Source organism: Equus asinus, unplaced genomic scaffold (assembly GCF_041296235.1).
Source record: "Equus asinus isolate D_3611 breed Donkey unplaced genomic scaffold, EquAss-T2T_v2 contig_545, whole genome shotgun sequence".
In the NCBI taxonomy this organism is placed as follows: Eukaryota; Metazoa; Chordata; class Mammalia; order Perissodactyla; family Equidae; genus Equus; species Equus asinus.
Genome location: NW_027225233.1, coordinates 19127 through 37753, shown reverse-complemented (window position 1 = coordinate 37753; position 18627 = coordinate 19127). Strand labels below are relative to the sequence as shown.

The 18627-nt window shown below is 35.8% G+C and overlaps 1 protein-coding gene across 1 annotated transcript in view; it reads right to left on the bottom strand.

The window, feature by feature from the left end:
- LOC139044049 (centromere-associated protein E-like) overlaps positions 1-18627 on the bottom strand; it is a 79518-nt gene that overhangs the window by 45222 nt on the left and 15669 nt on the right. The window contains exons 9-16 of the mRNA XM_070503653.1: positions 18141-18192; positions 16531-16618; positions 16053-16182; positions 14854-14973; positions 13567-13725; positions 5818-5965; positions 4849-4937; positions 3377-3544 (exon numbers count right to left, since the gene is read on the bottom strand). Coding sequence (XP_070359754.1) covers positions 3377-3544; positions 4849-4937; positions 5818-5965; positions 13567-13725; positions 14854-14973; positions 16053-16182; positions 16531-16618; positions 18141-18192 — 954 coding nt within the window. The remainder of the gene's footprint in view (positions 1-3376; positions 3545-4848; positions 4938-5817; positions 5966-13566; positions 13726-14853; positions 14974-16052; positions 16183-16530; positions 16619-18140; positions 18193-18627) is intronic.

The following is an 18627-nucleotide window of genomic DNA, read 5'->3' as shown; positions in this document are numbered from 1 at the left end:
AGTTTCCTTTCTATCAAAATAGCTATAGCATTAACTATCTCAGTACCATAAACTTTTGTGTTCAAAACAAGTAAACTACAATTTCCTAAGATAAACATATTTTTCTTTAGAATTATTTAATCTTAATAATCAGATGAGTCCTTAAAGAGTAAAAGCAAATTCTAGTAGAATGCAAGTGACTGGCTGTTTCCATCCTAAACTAGTTTCAGATTTCAGACTAGTGTTGACGTTCTTATTTTAGGGCAGTATCATCCAACAGAAATATAATGTGAGCCAAATTTGTAATTTAAAATTTACTAGTAGCCACATTAAAAAATAAAACAGGTAGAATTAATTTTAATAATACATTTTATTTAACCTAATATATCCAAAATATTGTCATTTCTTCATGTAATCAATATAAAAAAAATGAAATATTTTACATTCTTTTTTCATACTGAAGTCAATTCAGACTGGCCCCAATTCAAGTGCCCAGCTGCCACATGTGGTGAGTGGCTGCCCAATTGTTTGGCAAAGTTTTAGACATTTGTATAGGTTGTAATTTAAACTGGCTTCATCTTTTACCTCTTCTTCTCTGTTTCTAACTTTCGTGCAAGAAAACTGCCTATTTCTAATTTTTGTGCAAGAAAAGCACATTTACCAAAAAGAAAGAACTAAATGATCATTCTTAATTTTGGAAAATATTTAGAAAATAAAGATTTAGAAGGAAAAATTCTCCCACTTCTCATTTGAAATAGCACTTCATTTGAAGTATTGGTTCTCATAAACAGAAAAAGATGAAGCAACTTTTGTAAAGATCTGAGTGTAACCTTCCAATAACATATTGTTTAAGATGCTGAGCATAAAGTGTACAATACGATCAAAAGTTAATCTGTTGCTGCTTAAGAAAACAATGTAGATTTCAGCTGTAATTTTCCGCAGGTGAAATGAAATACTTAAGTTCTTAAGACAAAAATCTCCAAGTTGTGAAAATTATAAAATTAAATAAATCAAGTTTTTGTCTTAAGAACTTAAGTATTTCATTTCACCTGCTGAAACTTAGAGCTGAAATCTGCATTGTTTTCTTAAGCAGCAGGACTGAAATTTCTCTTGTTCCCTGAGCTTGATGATACTGACCTTATTTCTCCCTCTAAAATCACTATTTAAACATCCTATATTATGATATTCCCACTTGAGAATTATCCACAGCTTTGGTGATTTTTGGTGAAACCCTTTGGCAAACCAGAGCAATGACATAGGTCCTAAAGCCATAATTTGACTTTTACTCTTTTTTGGTTAAACTTTTCCCCAAAATATATGTTTTGGAACATATTTTACTGCATACACATAAACTTACAATATTTTCAGTTTAAAATGGAATGGATATTGTAAAACTGTCTTTGAAAAGAATAAGTTTTTATTACTTAATCTTTTATGTTACCTTACAGAACCTAGAATTTCAATTTATGTCCAAGAAAAACTGAAGAGAATAGGATTATTTTCCCCTTTGACTGTGGTTAAAAAAGAAAAAAAAATCCAGATGTGAGATTCAAGTCATACATTCTGTTATTTTGTAATCTTTTTGAGTGTGACAATTCAGTGAGCTTCAGTTTTTACTAATTGAACATATAAATGACGTAATAAAAAATTAGAGAAATTACTGCTACACTTATGCCCGAAGTTAATTTTACGTCATATTATTTATAATAAGAAATACACAAAAACTTAGATGAAATTTTGGAGTTTGAAGGGGCCTTGGCAAGCACCTGATCTAACCTCAGGGGTGGAGACGCGCAGGAAGGAAGCCCTATGAAATTCGGTGCTTGCTCAAGGCCTTGTCAATAATGCGTGCCAGGCTTGAATCCGCAGTGAGGTCGGGAGCAGCAAAACTGGGGCTTAAATCCATGGAGTCTGGCCCCAGAGAACCTGTTCTTAACCATGACGCCAGACCACCTCCTCTCAATAAAATCCAGTTTTACTGACTGAAGTCCACTGTTTTTTTCATGACATTTTGCATTTTGTCAATATGAGAATATTAAAAAAGGTAAAATGAAACTCTGGAGAACTTACAAACTTTTGCGTCTTAGGATATAATACCTATGAAATGTAGGATTAACTAATTTGTAGGTAGAATGGAAATAACATATTTGGCACAGGATTCTTTTTTCCTTTTAAAAAGGAAAAGAGGGTGAGAAACTAAACAATGACACAGAGGAAAAATGATTGTGTCCCTTTGGGCTATTCATACAGAAATCTGAGAAGCAGCTGCAAATTAACTCATACTTTAACCACACCAAACACTGGCTCTTAATTTTGGAGGGAATCACAGATCACTTCACAAGTATGATAACAGCTATGGATTCTCGTTCCCAAAAAATGAGTGAGTTCAAAACTTCTGCAAAATAATTTCATCGTGTCTATAAACTCTAAGTTAACGACTCTCTGCACTAAGAAATCTCTTGAATCTTTTGGACAATTTCTGTCTCCAAAGTCTGATGATTTGGGGATTAGGTTCTCTTAACATGTAGCCTAACATTATACACTGAGAAAATTTAACTAATCTGTTTCATTTCTAAAAATTCCATTAAAACTACTTCATATTAGTTATACTAATTTTTACAATAACTCTCTTATGGAAAAAGAAACATGCAAAATCAGCTTTCCCAGCTATTCTAATAATGTTCTAACTACTTAGGTACATACTTTCTAAAGAAAATGAAGTCCATTAATATGTAGTATCCATACATAAAACATTCACTAGATATTAAAATTCATATTGGTCTCAGAAGGAAACAGCTATGCTCTAGGCAGCAATTCTGGTATACTCAATAAAGTATTGATAACATACAAATTATCAGGAAATAATTTCTTCAAGATTAATTCATCAATAGGCAGATTCACCAAACCTGCTCAAAGATGTTTTTGATTCCTTCCTCTTCTTGCACACAAGCACAAGTGAAACAATTATGATTTAACTATTTTTAAAGCAATATAAATGAACTGATTATTTCTTAAATTCTCTAAATTGTGTGTACAAATGGAAAATGGTTGGGTTTTCAATATATCAACCTTAGAAATAAACATCTTTAAGAAAATGATACTTTTAAAAGTGTGGTTTTAGGGTCCAGCCTGGTGGTGTAGTGGTTAAGTTTGTGCACTCCATGGGTTTGGATGCCAGGTGCAGACCTACATAGCACTCGTCAAGCCATGCTGTGATGGTGTCCCACATACAAAATAGAGGGAGACCAGCACAGATGTTAGCTCAGGGACAATCTTCCTCAAGCAAAAAAAAGAGGAAGATTAGCAGCAGATGTTAGCTCAGGGCCAATCTTCCTCACACACACACAAAGTGTAGTTTTAGTTTAGTTTTGTGTTTCCACATCTTTTCATCTTTTACCTCTTGATCTTTTTCCGCTTTTCTTTCTAGAGCCTCAAATTCATGCAAATCATTCTTTTCTTTTAATTTCGATTCCATTTCTTCATTTTCTCTTCTTAGTTGTTCATAGTCTAGTACCAGACTATCATAGTTAGCACGAAGTGAATTCAACTCACTTTCTAAGTTTTCCTATTATAAACAAAACCAGATTTTCAAGTCAGAGAGGATTCAAGTTCTTTGTTTTGTTAACTAAAATCTGGATTAGTCAAATAATTCATTTAACCTTGAATCATTTGGTAGTTTGGGCCATTCTCCAATATCTTCCCAATGGTCTAGCTTGATCCACAGCATAACAGAAGGTCTGCCTTTTGGTAAACTAGCTAACATAGAATAGAGGAAGACTATTTTCAAAGAGATAGAATTAAAAAAGAAAGAAAGAAAGAAAGAAAGATCATATAAACAAATGCTCTGCCTGTGCCTGACTTAAAATTCAGTCGGGAGTAGGAGTAGGGCACATAATGGGAAGTCATCTGACCACAGATCCTTAAGCTCCTTGGTAATAAAGCTAATAATGTAATTCTCCACCTGCTTGACTCCTGTTTAATTTCTCAGACAGCTCTGAATTTAGGAAGTGACACGGAGCCATTATTTATTGACTTCTAAAACTCCAACGGCTGCCAGGCCTCACCGTGCTGAACAGAGGCCTGTTTCTGCTTTCTGTTCCATCATGAGGAAGAGTAAGCCATGAGTTAAAAGAAACTAAACCAACACTAGGGATTTGAAAAAAACAACAAACCTTCCAGAGTGTTTTAGGGACACAAAAGCATATAATTCCCCATAATAATTAATTATAAGAACCATTACAACTAATTATAATGGTTAGCTAATGATAATAACAATTCCCAAGAATCACTGCAATTTTATTTCAAAATTAAAATGAAATTTTCTTTAACAAATACATTTATATGACTATGTTATATTTCTTTGAATATTAGCAGCCTAGAAAGCAAACATGGAATCTAAACTTACTAAAGTATTCACTACAGTATTCCTTATTTCTTAAAGTTTTCATAAGACTATATAATTTTATTTACTTTCATTTTTCAGCATTATTTGGCAATATTACCCTTCCCTGATACACCATTCTACTTTATGCCTGAGAATTTTGATACTTTTAAAATCAGCCCTTTTTACCTTCAAGGGATGGCCCAAGGCAAAACAGAAACTTACCAAAAAATCATAGATACCAAGATCTGCTGGTAAAAACTAGAAGCAAAGGTTTACCTATTACCATACTTTAGGAAATGTTTAGCCTCTCTCTGTATGCCACAGTTACCAACGAGGAGTGTAACAAGTTGGGGAAGCCTTAATAAGAACCTCAACTACTACTGAAACAGTCAGAGCTAGACATGTGCCACAACAGCAAACATCAATAACAAATGAATTTAAAGAAGAGTAAAAGGATAATGTTCTGTAAAATACATTTAAGTTACCTGACTTAGTAGTTTTGTTGCTGGATTCCACTCTGTCTCAGTTAATGTATCAAGAGTGTTACTGAAAATATCAGACTCTGAATAGAGAGCTATAATTAGGGGGAAAAGAAATTTATCCATAAACATGTTATTAAGTTTCCTAAAACTCAAATTAAAGATTAAAAAAATTCTGATCTGAGGTAATAAGCTCAAATTAGTTAATATGTGCTCACAGTATGAATGCCAAGAATATATAAACAGATGTGATCATTTATATACTCGTGCGAATTAAGATCACTGGTTAGAATTAGTGATAAAATGTAGGATCCTTAGTACAACACATTCATGCACGGCATAAGGACGTTTCAGTCAAGGACGGACTGCATATACAACAGGCGTCCCACAAGATTAGTACCACAGAGCCCAGGTGTGTAGCAGGCTGTACCACCTAGGTTTGTGTAAGTGCACTCTGTGATGTTCACACAACAACAAAATTGCCTAAAGATGCACTTCTCAGAACACGTCCCATCATTAATCAACGTGCGACTGTATAGGTTAAAAGGACAAATTCTAAATTTGAGATTTAATCATTGTAAGCAGATTTTTAAATGCCCCTAAAAAATACTTATAATGTTAGAGACAAACTTTGCAACAGATTCCTGTGTAAATGCTACCCTTTCAAGATTAGCAAAGTTTAAGCCAGACATTATATGGGTACTAACTTAATGAGCAGTGATTAAAACAAAAACAAAAAATAAAAATATCTGTCTCAAATGTTTCAACTACAGCACATCATTCTTAAGAGATCTGGAAAAAATAGAGAACTTCATCAATGTTCACTTTCTTAAAATTACTTATTTTTATCATCGTAATCACATCTAAAATACATACATTTTATTTAACTGTGTTTATCACATTAACTGAGTTATAAATAAAGTCTCTCTTTATAGGGATACTTTTATAATTAAAAGTAGTTGAAGAAGAACTCACATTCATCAATTTCTCCTCCTAAAGTTAGAGCAGACTTATGTGTCTTTGTTGTTACATTCTCTGGTACATTAAACTCATTTACATAGTTTGAATCCTTCATTTTGTTAATTTTGCCAACACACCAAGTGACTCCTCGTTTTTTTTTAGCCTAAAGAAGAAGAAATCAAAATTACCTCACACACATCTGGCTCAAACATCATAAAACAAGGGAACTAGTTTCCATTTTTAACAACCATTGACTTGGTAGAATTCTTATTCAGCCTAGTTTAATATCTTATCAGTCTAAGGACATCCTGAGATAAGAAAACATATTCAAACTTTTCAAATTAGTGTTAACTTCATAATAAATTTGATGAAACTATTATTTAAATTTCATTTTGTATTTGAAGGCTTACTTACAAGAATTTCTGCAAATTTACTGAAAGGAATTAGTTAAGTATCAATCCTTCAAGTAATCTGGTGTTACAGAAGACAGCACAGCCACCAACATAGTGACCAAAAGCACTTCTGGGAACCCAGCCTTAACTGGGAAGGAACAGACAGGCAGCCCATTTGAACTTCCCTCAGCAAGTAAATCTTCCACAGGGCCATTCCCATGCCAATTCTTTGCCAGTTTATAAAGCTCACGATCCAACCAGCGCTCCTAATCTTGTTCCTTCCGTTCTCCCTTGGGACTCTGTTCCCTCAGGTATCTGTTCATCTGTCGTCTTCACTACCTTCTTCCACTGGGCTTTAAGAATGCTCAAGCCTCTGTTTTCTGCTTTTGATTTTTTCAAAAACAAACCCTTCACTCCTTCCTTCTCTCTAGCCAACATTTTCTTTTAGTTTCTATGTTCTCTTCTTCCTCGTCTCTCTACTTCTTCCTCATCCCTCCTGGGATACCTCTGTCTCCTGGTTCTTGTCCCACCCAGCTAGCTGTCCTCATCACTCACTTGGCTTTACTGCTTTCTCTTTCTCTGACCACCGCCTAAGTGTTTTTCCATATTTTACAGGTATATTCCTCTCTTGTCCCTTTACTAGAACAAGCATTATCTCATCTTTTTTGATCCTCTCAACAATCCTCTCTTACTACATCCACTTTATAGATGCCTGAGTGTCCAAAAAGTTTACATGAGTTGTGTACAGTCATACAGCCAATTGGTGGCTGAGCCCATGCTTGTAACTTCAGACCTTATCCACCACCCATTCCACTGCGTTGCCTGTCAAGATTATCTGTTGTCCCCAGAATATATGGCTTCTGCTTGAAATGGCCAGCCCTTTCCACAGCCTGCTCTGCAAAAGCACATTCATATATAAATCCTTGATTCCCATGACCTTCAGCTCAACTCCATTCGCTCCCAAAGCCACTGGACCCTGTCATCTGAAACTCATAAACCTAGAACTCCTTCCACCCCAGTGATTCAGTTAATCCCATTATAGCTAGTTAGCTTAAGAGGGACATCTAGTCTCTTGATCCACTGTTTTCTTTCTGCCAGCTACCTTTGGGCTCTCATCCCATCATCTTAGATTCTATAGATCACCAGTTCAATCACATTTTTGGGTCAATGGTCTCAAACTATTAGACCCATTCTGTGTTCCCCACACCTATCCTATCACAATGTACACTCAGATGAATTACACTGCCATCTGAGCTTTTATTAGCCTCCTGAACACTGTGTGGACAGCCAGAAGACTGGCTACCAACATCACCTGGGCCCTTAAGGCTGCCTGGCAAGACTCCTTGCCCCCTCGTTGGCTTTCTTTTCCATTCCCTACAAAGGCGAGACTATTTCAAACCCTTAGCAGGTCTACAAACTGTGTCTCTACCATCTCCAGCCACCACAGAAGAAAAATTAAACCTCCTATTTCACAAAGAAAATACAAGCCTAAACTTACAAAAGCATTACTTGCATTGATTCCTACCCTTTTCCTCTGTCCTTGTTATAATGAAGGAGTGTTTCTCCTTCTATCTAAGGCCAGACCCTTCTACTGTATTCAAGATCCTACGCCTTTGGGCCATCTCAGCCTACTGCAAGGTGGCTTTCATTCCCAATACATAACTCAAATTGTTTTTGCAAAGGAGCTTCTTGTTTCTAAATCCAAAAAGTTTTAGTCTATATTTGTCTTATTTAACTTCTCAGCAGAACGTGACATCACTGACATAGAATGTGACCTCTCTATGCAACATTCTCTTCTTTTAGTTTACCACGTTCACCTGGTTTCTTTCTTAACTCTAGAGCTAAACCTGGGCTCCTTTAGGCATTCCTCTGTTTTGCTTTTACCTAAAAAGTTGTTTGGGAGGATCTTATCTTTGGCCCTCTGTTCTTTTCATTCTCAACATGCTCCCAGAGCAAGCTCATCCATTCTCACGACTTTAATTTGGATTTGCAGTAGTTAATGCCCAAATTGATATCTCCATCCCAGATCTTTCACTTGATTTTCATATATTTGCATTTTCAACTGCCTGACACCTTAAACTAGAGCTGACCCAAATAAAACACTGGACAGCTCCACTGCTCTTCACTCAATGTTCCTTAACTCAACAAATACTGCTACCAGCTATCCAGCAAGCCCAGTAATGTGTGCATGTCATTCTAGATGCTTCCTTCTCCCTTTCCATGTCCCCATGTTGAAACAATCACAAAGTTCTGTCGAGTCTGTCTCCCAAATAGCTCTCCAATTTACCCATTTTTTTCCATCTCCAGAGCCACAAGCCTTGTGGAGGCCCAATCAATTGTAGGTACACAGTAGCCACATCTTTCTAAACAGCAATTCCAATCATGTTACCTACAAGGCTTTCCCATATCCTTAGCATAATGCAATGTTCGAATCCTACAATGTGGTTTAAATGCCCCTGCCACCAGAATATTTTAAGTCCAAGAAATATGTTTTCTCACGACTCCAAGCTTTTGTACATGTAGATGTCTAACCGGCATACTTTTCCCTACCCCTTTCCTTGGGCTGTTTCCTACTCATGGCTGAGCCAACAGATGGTTTTGATGCCTTCCATTTACCTGGTATGGTGGACTTAAAGGTAGCGTCTATTAATAATAATCTTAACAGCATACACTTATTGAGGATTTGCTGTATGGAGAGTATAGTGTTAAGCACATTCTATATATCACTTCACTTAATTGTCACATCAGTCCTATGAGGTGAGGATCAAGCTTTCTCACAGATAAGGAAACTGCAGCAAAAAGTATTTAAGAAAGGGCCCAAGGTCGAGAGTTAGGAATTGACAGAACTGGGATTCAAATCCAGAAAGTCCAGCTCCAGAGGCCATTCTCTTAACCATGACACTATCACTCCCCAAAACATCTGCTGGATAAATAAACCCCTACTCTGGTAAAAACAAAAGCACACAGACTGGAAGCCAGAATTTTGATTACTATGTTGATTTATAGTCTAGATAAATTTTCCTGAGATTACTATTTCTGTTTCATTAAATAGAAAATATTACCACATACTCTAGACACCTGTGGTTTCCAATCACCTAATCAATTTCATTAGAATTTCATAAGAAGTATAGTGCAAATAGATTCCTTGACTACATCCCAGACTTTCTGAATTAGGATCTCTTCATATGGGAATCAGGGTTAAGTATTTTTAATGAACGTTCTAGGTGTTGTTGAGGTATAGGCAAATACACAAAAGGTTCTTTCCTAAAATATACTGTATCAAAGGATAAGAAACACATAGCTATATAATAAGCATATAAGAATACCAATTCTATTCCCTATATATCAAGTTTAAGCTGTCATCTTTCATAAAAAAAATAAGACCCATATATGTGCTGCATACAAGAGATGCATTTCAGACTTAAAGACACTCACAAACTGAAAGAGAAGGAATGGAAAAAGATACTCCATGAAAATGGCAATGAAAAGAAAGCTGAGGTAGCAATATTCATATCAGAAAACATAGACTTTAAAATAAAAACTGTAACAACAGACAAAGGGCACTACATAATGATAAAGGGAATGATCCAACAAGAATATTTAACATTTACAAATATCTATGCACCCAACATAACAGCACCTCGACATATAAAGCAATTATTAACAGACATAAAAGGAGAAATAGCAACACAATAATAGTAGAGGACTTTAACAATCCACTTACACCAAAGGAGAGATCATCAAAACAAAAGATCAATAAGGAAACGTTGGCCTTAAATGACATATTAGACCAGATGGACTTAGTACACATGTATAGAACATTCCATCCCAAACCTGCAGAATACACATTCTTTTCAAACGGACATGGAACATTCTCCAGGACAGATCACATATTAGACCACAAAACAAGTCTCAATAAATTTAAGAAGACTGAAAAAATACCCAGCATCTTTTCTGACCACAATGGTATGAAACTAGAAATCAACTACAGGAAGAAAATCAGAAAAGCCACAAATGGATGGAGCTTAAACAAAATGCTATTGAACAACAATTGAGTCAAAGAAGAAATCAAATGAGAAATCAAGAATATCTGGAGACAAATGAAAATGAAACTACGACAGGCCAAAGTCTATGTGATACAGCAAAAGCGGTTTTAAGAGGGAAGTTTATATCAATACAGGCCTACCTCAACAAAGAAGAAAAATCCCAAATAAACAGTCTAACAGTGCACCTAAAGGAACTGGAAAAAGAAGAACAAAGCCCAAAATCAGTAGAAGGAAGGAAGTAATAAAAATCAGAGCAGAAATAAATGAAATAGAGACTAAAAAAAACCAGGAAAAAAAATCAATGAAACTCAGCGCTGATTCTTTGAAAAGATAAACAACATCGACGAACCTTTAGCTAGACTCACCAAGAAAAAAAGAGAAGGCTCAGATAAATAAAATCAGAAATCAAAGAGGAGAAATTACAACAGATACCTCAGAAATACAAAAGATTATAAAAGAATACTATGAAAAGCTATACGCTAACAAACTGGATAATCTAGAAGAAATAGATAAATTCTTAGACTAATACAACCTTCCAAAACTGAATCAAGAAGAAGTAGAGAATGTGAATAGACCGATCACCAGTAAGGAGATTGAAACAGTTATCAAAAACCTCCCAAAAGATAAAAGTCCAGGACCAGACGGCTTCCCTGGTGAATTATACCAAACATTCAAAGACTTAATCCTATCCTTCTCAAACTCTTCCAAAAAATTGAAGAAGAGAGGAAGCTTCCAAATTCATTTTACGAAGTCAACATCATCCTGATACCAAAAGCAGACAAGGACAACACAAAAGAAGAAAATTACAGGCTCATATCACTGATGAACATCGATGCAAAAATCCTCAACAAAATACTAGCAAATCAACTACAACAATACATTAAAAATTTCATACACCATGATCAAGTGGGATTTATTCCAGGGATGCAGGGATGGTTCAACATCTGCAAATCTATTAACGTGATACACCACATTAACAAAAATGAAAAATAAAAATCCCATGATCATCTCAATAGATGCAGAGACAGCGTTTGACAAGATATAGCATCCATTTATGATAAAAACTCTAAATAAATTGGGTATAGAAGGAAAGTACCTCAACATAATAAAGCTGATATATGACAAACCCACAGCTAATATCATTCTCAATGGAGAAAAACTGAAAGCTATCCCTCTAAGAACAGAAACCAGACAAGGATGCCCACTGTCACCACTCTTATTTAACATAGTATTGGAAGTCCTAGCCAGAGCAATCAGGAAAGAAAACGAAATAAACAGCGGTCAGATTGGAAAGGAAGAAGTGAAACTGTCACTAGCTGCAGATGACATGATTTTATATATAGAAGACCCTTAAGAACCCACCAAAAACTTCTCGAACTAATAAACAAATACGGCAAAGTTTCAGGATGCAAAATCAACATACAAAAATCAGTTGCGTTTCTATACACTAACAAGGAAGTGGCAGAAAGAGAAATTAAGAATATAATCCCATTTACAGTTGCAACAAAAAAGAATAAAATATCTAGGAATAAACTTAACCAAGGAGGTGAAAGGTTTGTACACTGAAAACTATAAAACATTGTTGAAAGAAATTGAAGAAGATGTAAAGAAATGGAAGGCTATTCCATGCTCTTGGATTGGAAGAATAAACATAGTTAAAATGTCCATACTTCCTAAAGTAATCTACAGATTCAGTGCAATCCCAATCAAATTTCCAACAACATTTTTCACAGAAATAGAACAAAGAATCCTACAATTTATATGGAACAACAAAAGACGCAGAATAGCCAAAGGAACCCTGAGAAAAAAGAACAAAGCTGGAGGCGTCACACTCCCTGATTTCAAAATATACTACAAAGCTATAGTAACCAAAACAGCATGGTATGGCATAAAAACAGACACACAGATCAATGGAACAGAATCCAGAGTCCAGGAGTCCAGAAATCAACCCACACATCTATGGACAGCTAATTTTTGACAGGGGAGCCAAGAGCATACAATGGAGAAAGTAGAGTCTCTTCAATAAATGGTGTTGGGAAACCTGGACAGCCACATGCCCAAGAATGAAAGTAGACCATTACCTTACACCATGCACAAAAATCAACTCAAAATGGATTTAAGACTTGAATATAAGACCTGAAACCACGAAACTTCTAGTAGAAAACATAGGCAGTACACTCTTTGACATCGGTCTTAGCAGCATATTTTCAAATACCATGCCTGACTGGGCAAGAGAAACAATATAAAAAATAAACAAATGGGACTACATCAAACTAAAAAGCTTCTGCACAGCAAAGGAAGCCATCAAGAAAAGGAAAAGACAGCCTAACAATTGGGAGAAGATGTTTGTAAACCATATATCAAAAAAGGGGTGAATATCCAAAATATACAAAGAACTCATACATCTCAACAACAAAAAAACCAAAAACCCAGTTCAAAAATGTGCAAAAGATCTGAATGGAGATTTCTCCAAAGAAGATATACGGATGGCCAACAGGCACATGAAAAGATGTTCAACATCACTATCAGAGAAATGCAAATCAAAGCTATAATGAGATATCACCTCACTCTTGTCAGAATGGCTATAATTAACAAGACTGGAAACAATAAGTGTTGGAGAGGATGTAGAGAGAAGGGAACCCTCATACACTGCTGGTGGGAGTGCAAACTGGTGCAGTCACTATGGAAAACAGTATGGAGATGGCTCAAAAAATTAAGACTAGACCTACCATATGATCCAGCTATTCCACTCTTGGGTATTTATCCAAAGAACGTCAAAACGTGAATGCGTAAAGATACATGCACTCCTATGTTCACTGTAGGCTTATTCACAATAGCCAAGACTTGGAAGCAACTTAGGTGCCCGTCAAGGGATGAATGGATGAAGAAGATGTGGTATATATACACAAGGGAATACTACTCAGCCATAAAAAAGGATGAAATCTGGCTAATTGTGACAACAAGGATGGACCTTGAGGGTATTGCTGCTGAGAGTAAAAAGTCAGAGGGAGAAAGTCAAACATTGTATGATCTCACTCACAAATAGAAGATAAAAACAACAAAAGACAATCCCATAGCAACAGAGATTGGATTGGTGGTTACCAGAGGGGAAAGGGGGAGAGAAGAGGTTGAAAGGCATGATTAGGCACATGTGTGGTGATGGTAATTAGTCTTTTGGTGGTCAGCATGATATAATCTACATAGGAATTGAAATATAACGATATACACCTGAAATTTATATACTGTTATAAACCAAAGTTACTGCAATTAAAAAAAACAATAATAAAAAAGAAGAAGAAAAGAAGCTGTTGTCTTTTAAATTTTACTTTTAATTCCTGTTGTGATGTGAGGGAAGAAGAGGTCACTAGCATTCGTGTTAAGTTTTGAATTTTCTCAATCTGCACTTTTTGAAGCAAATCTTTTTCTTCCAAAAGTTGGGCCAATTGGTCTTTTTCCATTGCCTGGGCCCGAGTCTCTAAAGAAACCTAAAGAATGTAATATTGGGTTACATTAATAAATGTAGGTAGGTTTTAAAACCTTGAAAGTATAGTTTAAAAAAATATAAATTTGTATGTGAGTTTTGAGAATTTTTCTTTTCTTTTTTTTTTGCTGAGGAAGATTCACCTTGAGCTAACATCTGTACCTATCTTTCTCTTTCTGCTTGAAAGGGATTTGCCCTGAGCTAACATCTGTGCCTATCTTCCTCCATTTTGTACATGGGACAACAGGACAGCATGGCCGCCAAGTGGTGTAGGTCTGCGGATGGCAACTGAACCCGGGCTGCCAAAGTGGAGTGCAACAAACTTAACCACTAGGCCACAGGGCTGGCCTGAGAATTTTAATTTTATTGAAATAAAATATGCCCTACCTGCAGAACACCAATATGCAGTTACCATAATCAATAATTTCTCAAACTTATAATAGGGTAAAATATACATTTCTCCTCATGTCACTATTCTATATGCCATGTATAAGATTATATCAATGCTGTTAAAGCAATTCTATTAATTGACTAAAAATATATAAATAGGCAGAGAAATCATAAAGCAGAGACTTGAATACCTATAGCAAAGGAAGAGAGATCCTTCTAAGACCGCCATTTGACATTTTAGGTCATTTTTAAAAAGATCAGTAAAATGTAAGTTTTTTACAGACTGGGGACCATGATGGTTTAAACAAACAAATGGTAATGACAAGCAATTATGCTATCTTATTAGATTGCTATCTTAGGGCTAGAAGAGGAATTCAAGATAATGTAAAATGAAACAAAGTAGTTTTAAACACTATTCATCGTCTCTCTTTTTAACCTAATTCTCTGTATTTGTGACAGTTTTTATCTCTTAAAAAAACGTATCTCTACTTGGCCCATTTGAAAATCTCAAATTTTGCCCTTTGGAAATGAAAAACAAAATCTAAAATAATTTCAAGAAACCAAATCTTGCAGTTTATAGTAAAGTTTTTACGGGTTGATTTCTCCTTAGTTAAAAACTACTTGTTTTAAATTTAGATTGTAGAACTCAGATATTGAGGATTTAAGAGTCTCTGGGCATGTAGGCAGATCTCAATTCTAAATCCATCTCTATTCTTTACTGAAATACACAGTTCATACATACCTCCTCTAATTGTTTTTTAAGATCCATTATTTCTTTTCTATATCTTTTCAGGAGAGCTTCATCACTAGACACCTCATTGACATAAGGAGTATTCTTCATATATTTAGCAGTGCTGGCAAACTGGGAAAAAATACAAGAGTGTTAAACGTTGACACCAAAAGATTAGTTTAATTAATATTTAGGTTTCTTGTAATTTTCTTTTGTAAAGAAACATCAGTAAAAGCTTCCCAGGTGGCTTACAGCTTCTGAACACACAGCATTCTACGTCCCTGTAACAATGTCCATAACTTACCTTTGCCACTAGTCTTCAGGAGGGTCAGAGAAATATCTTGAAGACAGATGCCAACAGAGAGCCTACACACCCTGGCTCACTGGAATCCATCTACTCCTCAAAGTCCAGGGCAAATGCTCCCTCTGCGCTGAAGCTTCACTTCCAGTCAAAAGCACCTCTCCTTCCTTTGAACTCTGTCCTACTTATTAGCCACTTAACTTTTAATCCAAGGAAATCACGCTGGAAGACAGGTCTTATCTTCACTATAAGACTATAAATTCTGTGAAGCCAGGAACGCTATCTCCTACCTTTGTTTCTCTGACAGAACCTTGATCCAGCGCTCAATAGCTACTTAAAGTGATGTTTCTTAGAGCATGAGTGTCAAAAGTAACTTTAACTGGGTACGTGAGGGTGCCCATTAAATAACACTGAACCCTTCATTGAGACAGCTATTCTACTGACAGTTCTCATTCTTCTTTTCTTTTGAAAACAGAAAATACAGGCCTTAGGCTCAGAGCAAAGGCAGGCAACAATTTGTTAGCAGGAACTTAAGAATTATTTTGTTATAAACACGCACACCCATTTTTTGGGTCACCTTCTGTTTGTTCCAAGTGATAACCAGTTTTTCATTTATGGGACTGATAGAAAGTTTCCTTTTATAATAAGTTAAATTTAAAAAGTGAGTTATTTAAGAAAAAATCAAGTCAATTTCAATAAAATATTGTTGGATGTGGCAAAAATTGGGGAGGCAGGATATGAATGATTGAAGTTTGGGAAGATTAAGGAATGCTATTTAGTAGACACACCAATTTTATTTTAACAGGTATGTTATGTCAATTACAAAAAATTACACCTAATTTTAGTAGCTAATTTTTCCTTCTGAAAGATGATTTCCCCCATATTGATTCGAGATAAAAATCAAACTCACCTGGAGAGTAGTCAGGGTTTCATCCAAAGACACTGGAGTAATTGTGCAGATAATGCGTGTTTTTGCATTTCCTCCCAAGGAATTCTGGAGAATTCGTGTTAATTTGCTATCTCGATAATTTATGAAACCACTTAGTGAGAGATGAGTTTGGGGAGAAAAAGAGTAAAACTTTTTATATAACAAAAGTGGTTTATTTTTAACGCAGAACCTTAAATTTGCTACAGTTTAAAAAATTCATTCTTTACTGGTTACTTGAGGCAGAGCAAAACTACTAACTAGAAAATATTTAAAATATAAAGTAAATTTAGTAGGTCACGGTCATACATATAAGAAGCAACGCATGCTCATAGAATCACAGAAGCTTTTGAACATACAGGGGTATCAGTACATTTATTTGAGTGTCACTGAAATATCATAATTTTCAACCTAATGAAAAACGTAAGCATTAATAGGTAAATGTACAATGGGACAAACTTACCCAACTTGTCCATCACTAAGTTTCTTGATCACTTGTCCCAAAATAAATAAGCTACGATTTATATTACAGCCTTCCTTGAGTCGCACACCTGCATTTATTAAATAAATAAGAAAACAAATTGGCCCCTGTACTAGATGATGAACTTATTTATCAGTAATTTATGGGAGAAATTAGAAATTGCAGGGTCAGATGCTACAGTCTGTGCTTCAAATTAGATCTGCGCCCACCTTTCCTCCCACTGCTGACAGGCGCCCTTCCCTTCCTCCCACCCATCACGTGAAGCAGAAAGGCTCTCACCCAAGAGAAACAGCTCGAAAAAGACGACTAAGAAAAGAATAAGAATGCAGGAAAGCCCATGTCTGCACCACGTCCTAAAAGAGCTCCTCGAACTCCTCAATTCAAATCTATTTTTCCAAACCTCCAATACAGGCAACTAATGACGTGCAACCAAGTTAGTTCCTAGAGGTTCACAACCAAAAGTCCTTATTTTTAAACTGTTAATATGCTCACATGTCTTAAACGGAAGTCTACTGAAAAAGGTTTCTCTCACTTTATTCTCCTTTCAACCAGTTCCTATCGCTCTAACCAAGAACTATTATTAGTTTATTCTTCTAGAGATTTTTAGAAATACAAGTTCATACGTATTAATTTTTCCCCTTTCTTCTTTACATAAATAGTAACATACTTTACACACTATTTTGCACTTTGCTTTTTTCACTTGGCAATATATCATCTATCTTATTGGTAAACATTGGTCTTTTTCACTCTTTTTTACAGCATAGAATTCCATTGTATGGATGTATCAGAATTTATTTACCTAGCACCCTGCTGAGGGACATGCAGGTGTTCAATCTGCCATGTACACAAAAAATACTGCAACAAATCCTTCTGAACAGCAGTTATTGCACAGGTGCGTTATTCAGCTATTGCTGGAATACTGCTGTTTAACAAGCCAGCTTAAAGCAACAGGCATTTATTTCTTGTTCACAGGTCTGAGGATCCACTGGTGTGGTGGGTACAGGCCACACTCAGCTGAGTGTCTCTATGTCAGGCTGCAGGAAACTAACACAGAGAGAGGCCTGACATCTTTATGGTTCTGAAACTTCCCATCTAAGTATGCGTTTTCATTTGTCTCAGTGTTTGGTTACCTCTTTCAGGTCTGTTTTAATGTTTTCCTTATTTTGGTCTTATACAATTTTTGTTGAGTTTCTTCCTAGGTATTATGCCTTTTAAGTCATTATTGCAAAGGGGGTCTTTTCGTACATTAAATATTCCAACCGGCTGTTGTGTTAGGAGGTGCTCATGTCTATAGATTAATTTTGTATCCTGCCACTTTTCTGAATTTCCTTACTGATTATGGTGTTCATGGGACTCTCAGGAGCTTTCCAACTATAAATCCTGTCAACGACAGAGTTTCATCTTTTTAACTAACGCTACAGCAGCACAAAGCAGATAATAAGCCAGATAAGGAAGCTGCTTTTTCTGTTAAAGACTTTTATCACAAAATTATCATCATTACTTTATTAGTCTCTAAAATGCATGGTGGCACTTTTACTCTGTTAAAGAACAGGAGGACTTTCAGACCAAAATATTTCATGAGTTTTCATTACCTTCAGCACCTGTTTGAGCAGCTCTTTCACTGCCTGCAAGATCAACCAAATTCTGCAGGAGATGAAAATAAACCTTTAGGAAGTGTAACTTGAAATAATAAAATCCAAAGTACTGGAAGAACATTTTTAACCCATGGTTTATCTGAACACCCCATCTGTTTCCTTGTTTCTCACCTCACTATTTAAGCCTTCCCTTGTCTGAGTCAAACTGAGCTCAACATCTTGTTCCTTCTTTATAATACCTCCTCCATAATGCTGCCAGAATAGGTTCACTTTCCTACACAAAGTTCGAAATCTTACCATGGTGAATACGATTCTTTATAATCCGGCACTTGTGTTGCTCTAGCCTCATTTCTGTCCATCAGTTACTCTTAACTCTGGCTGAACTACGGACTATGCCCTCCACACCATGAACAGCTACCCTTTGCCATTCCCTGTGTTTCGCTGATTCTGATGTTCTAGTCTGCCCCTACTCTTCCTTCACGAC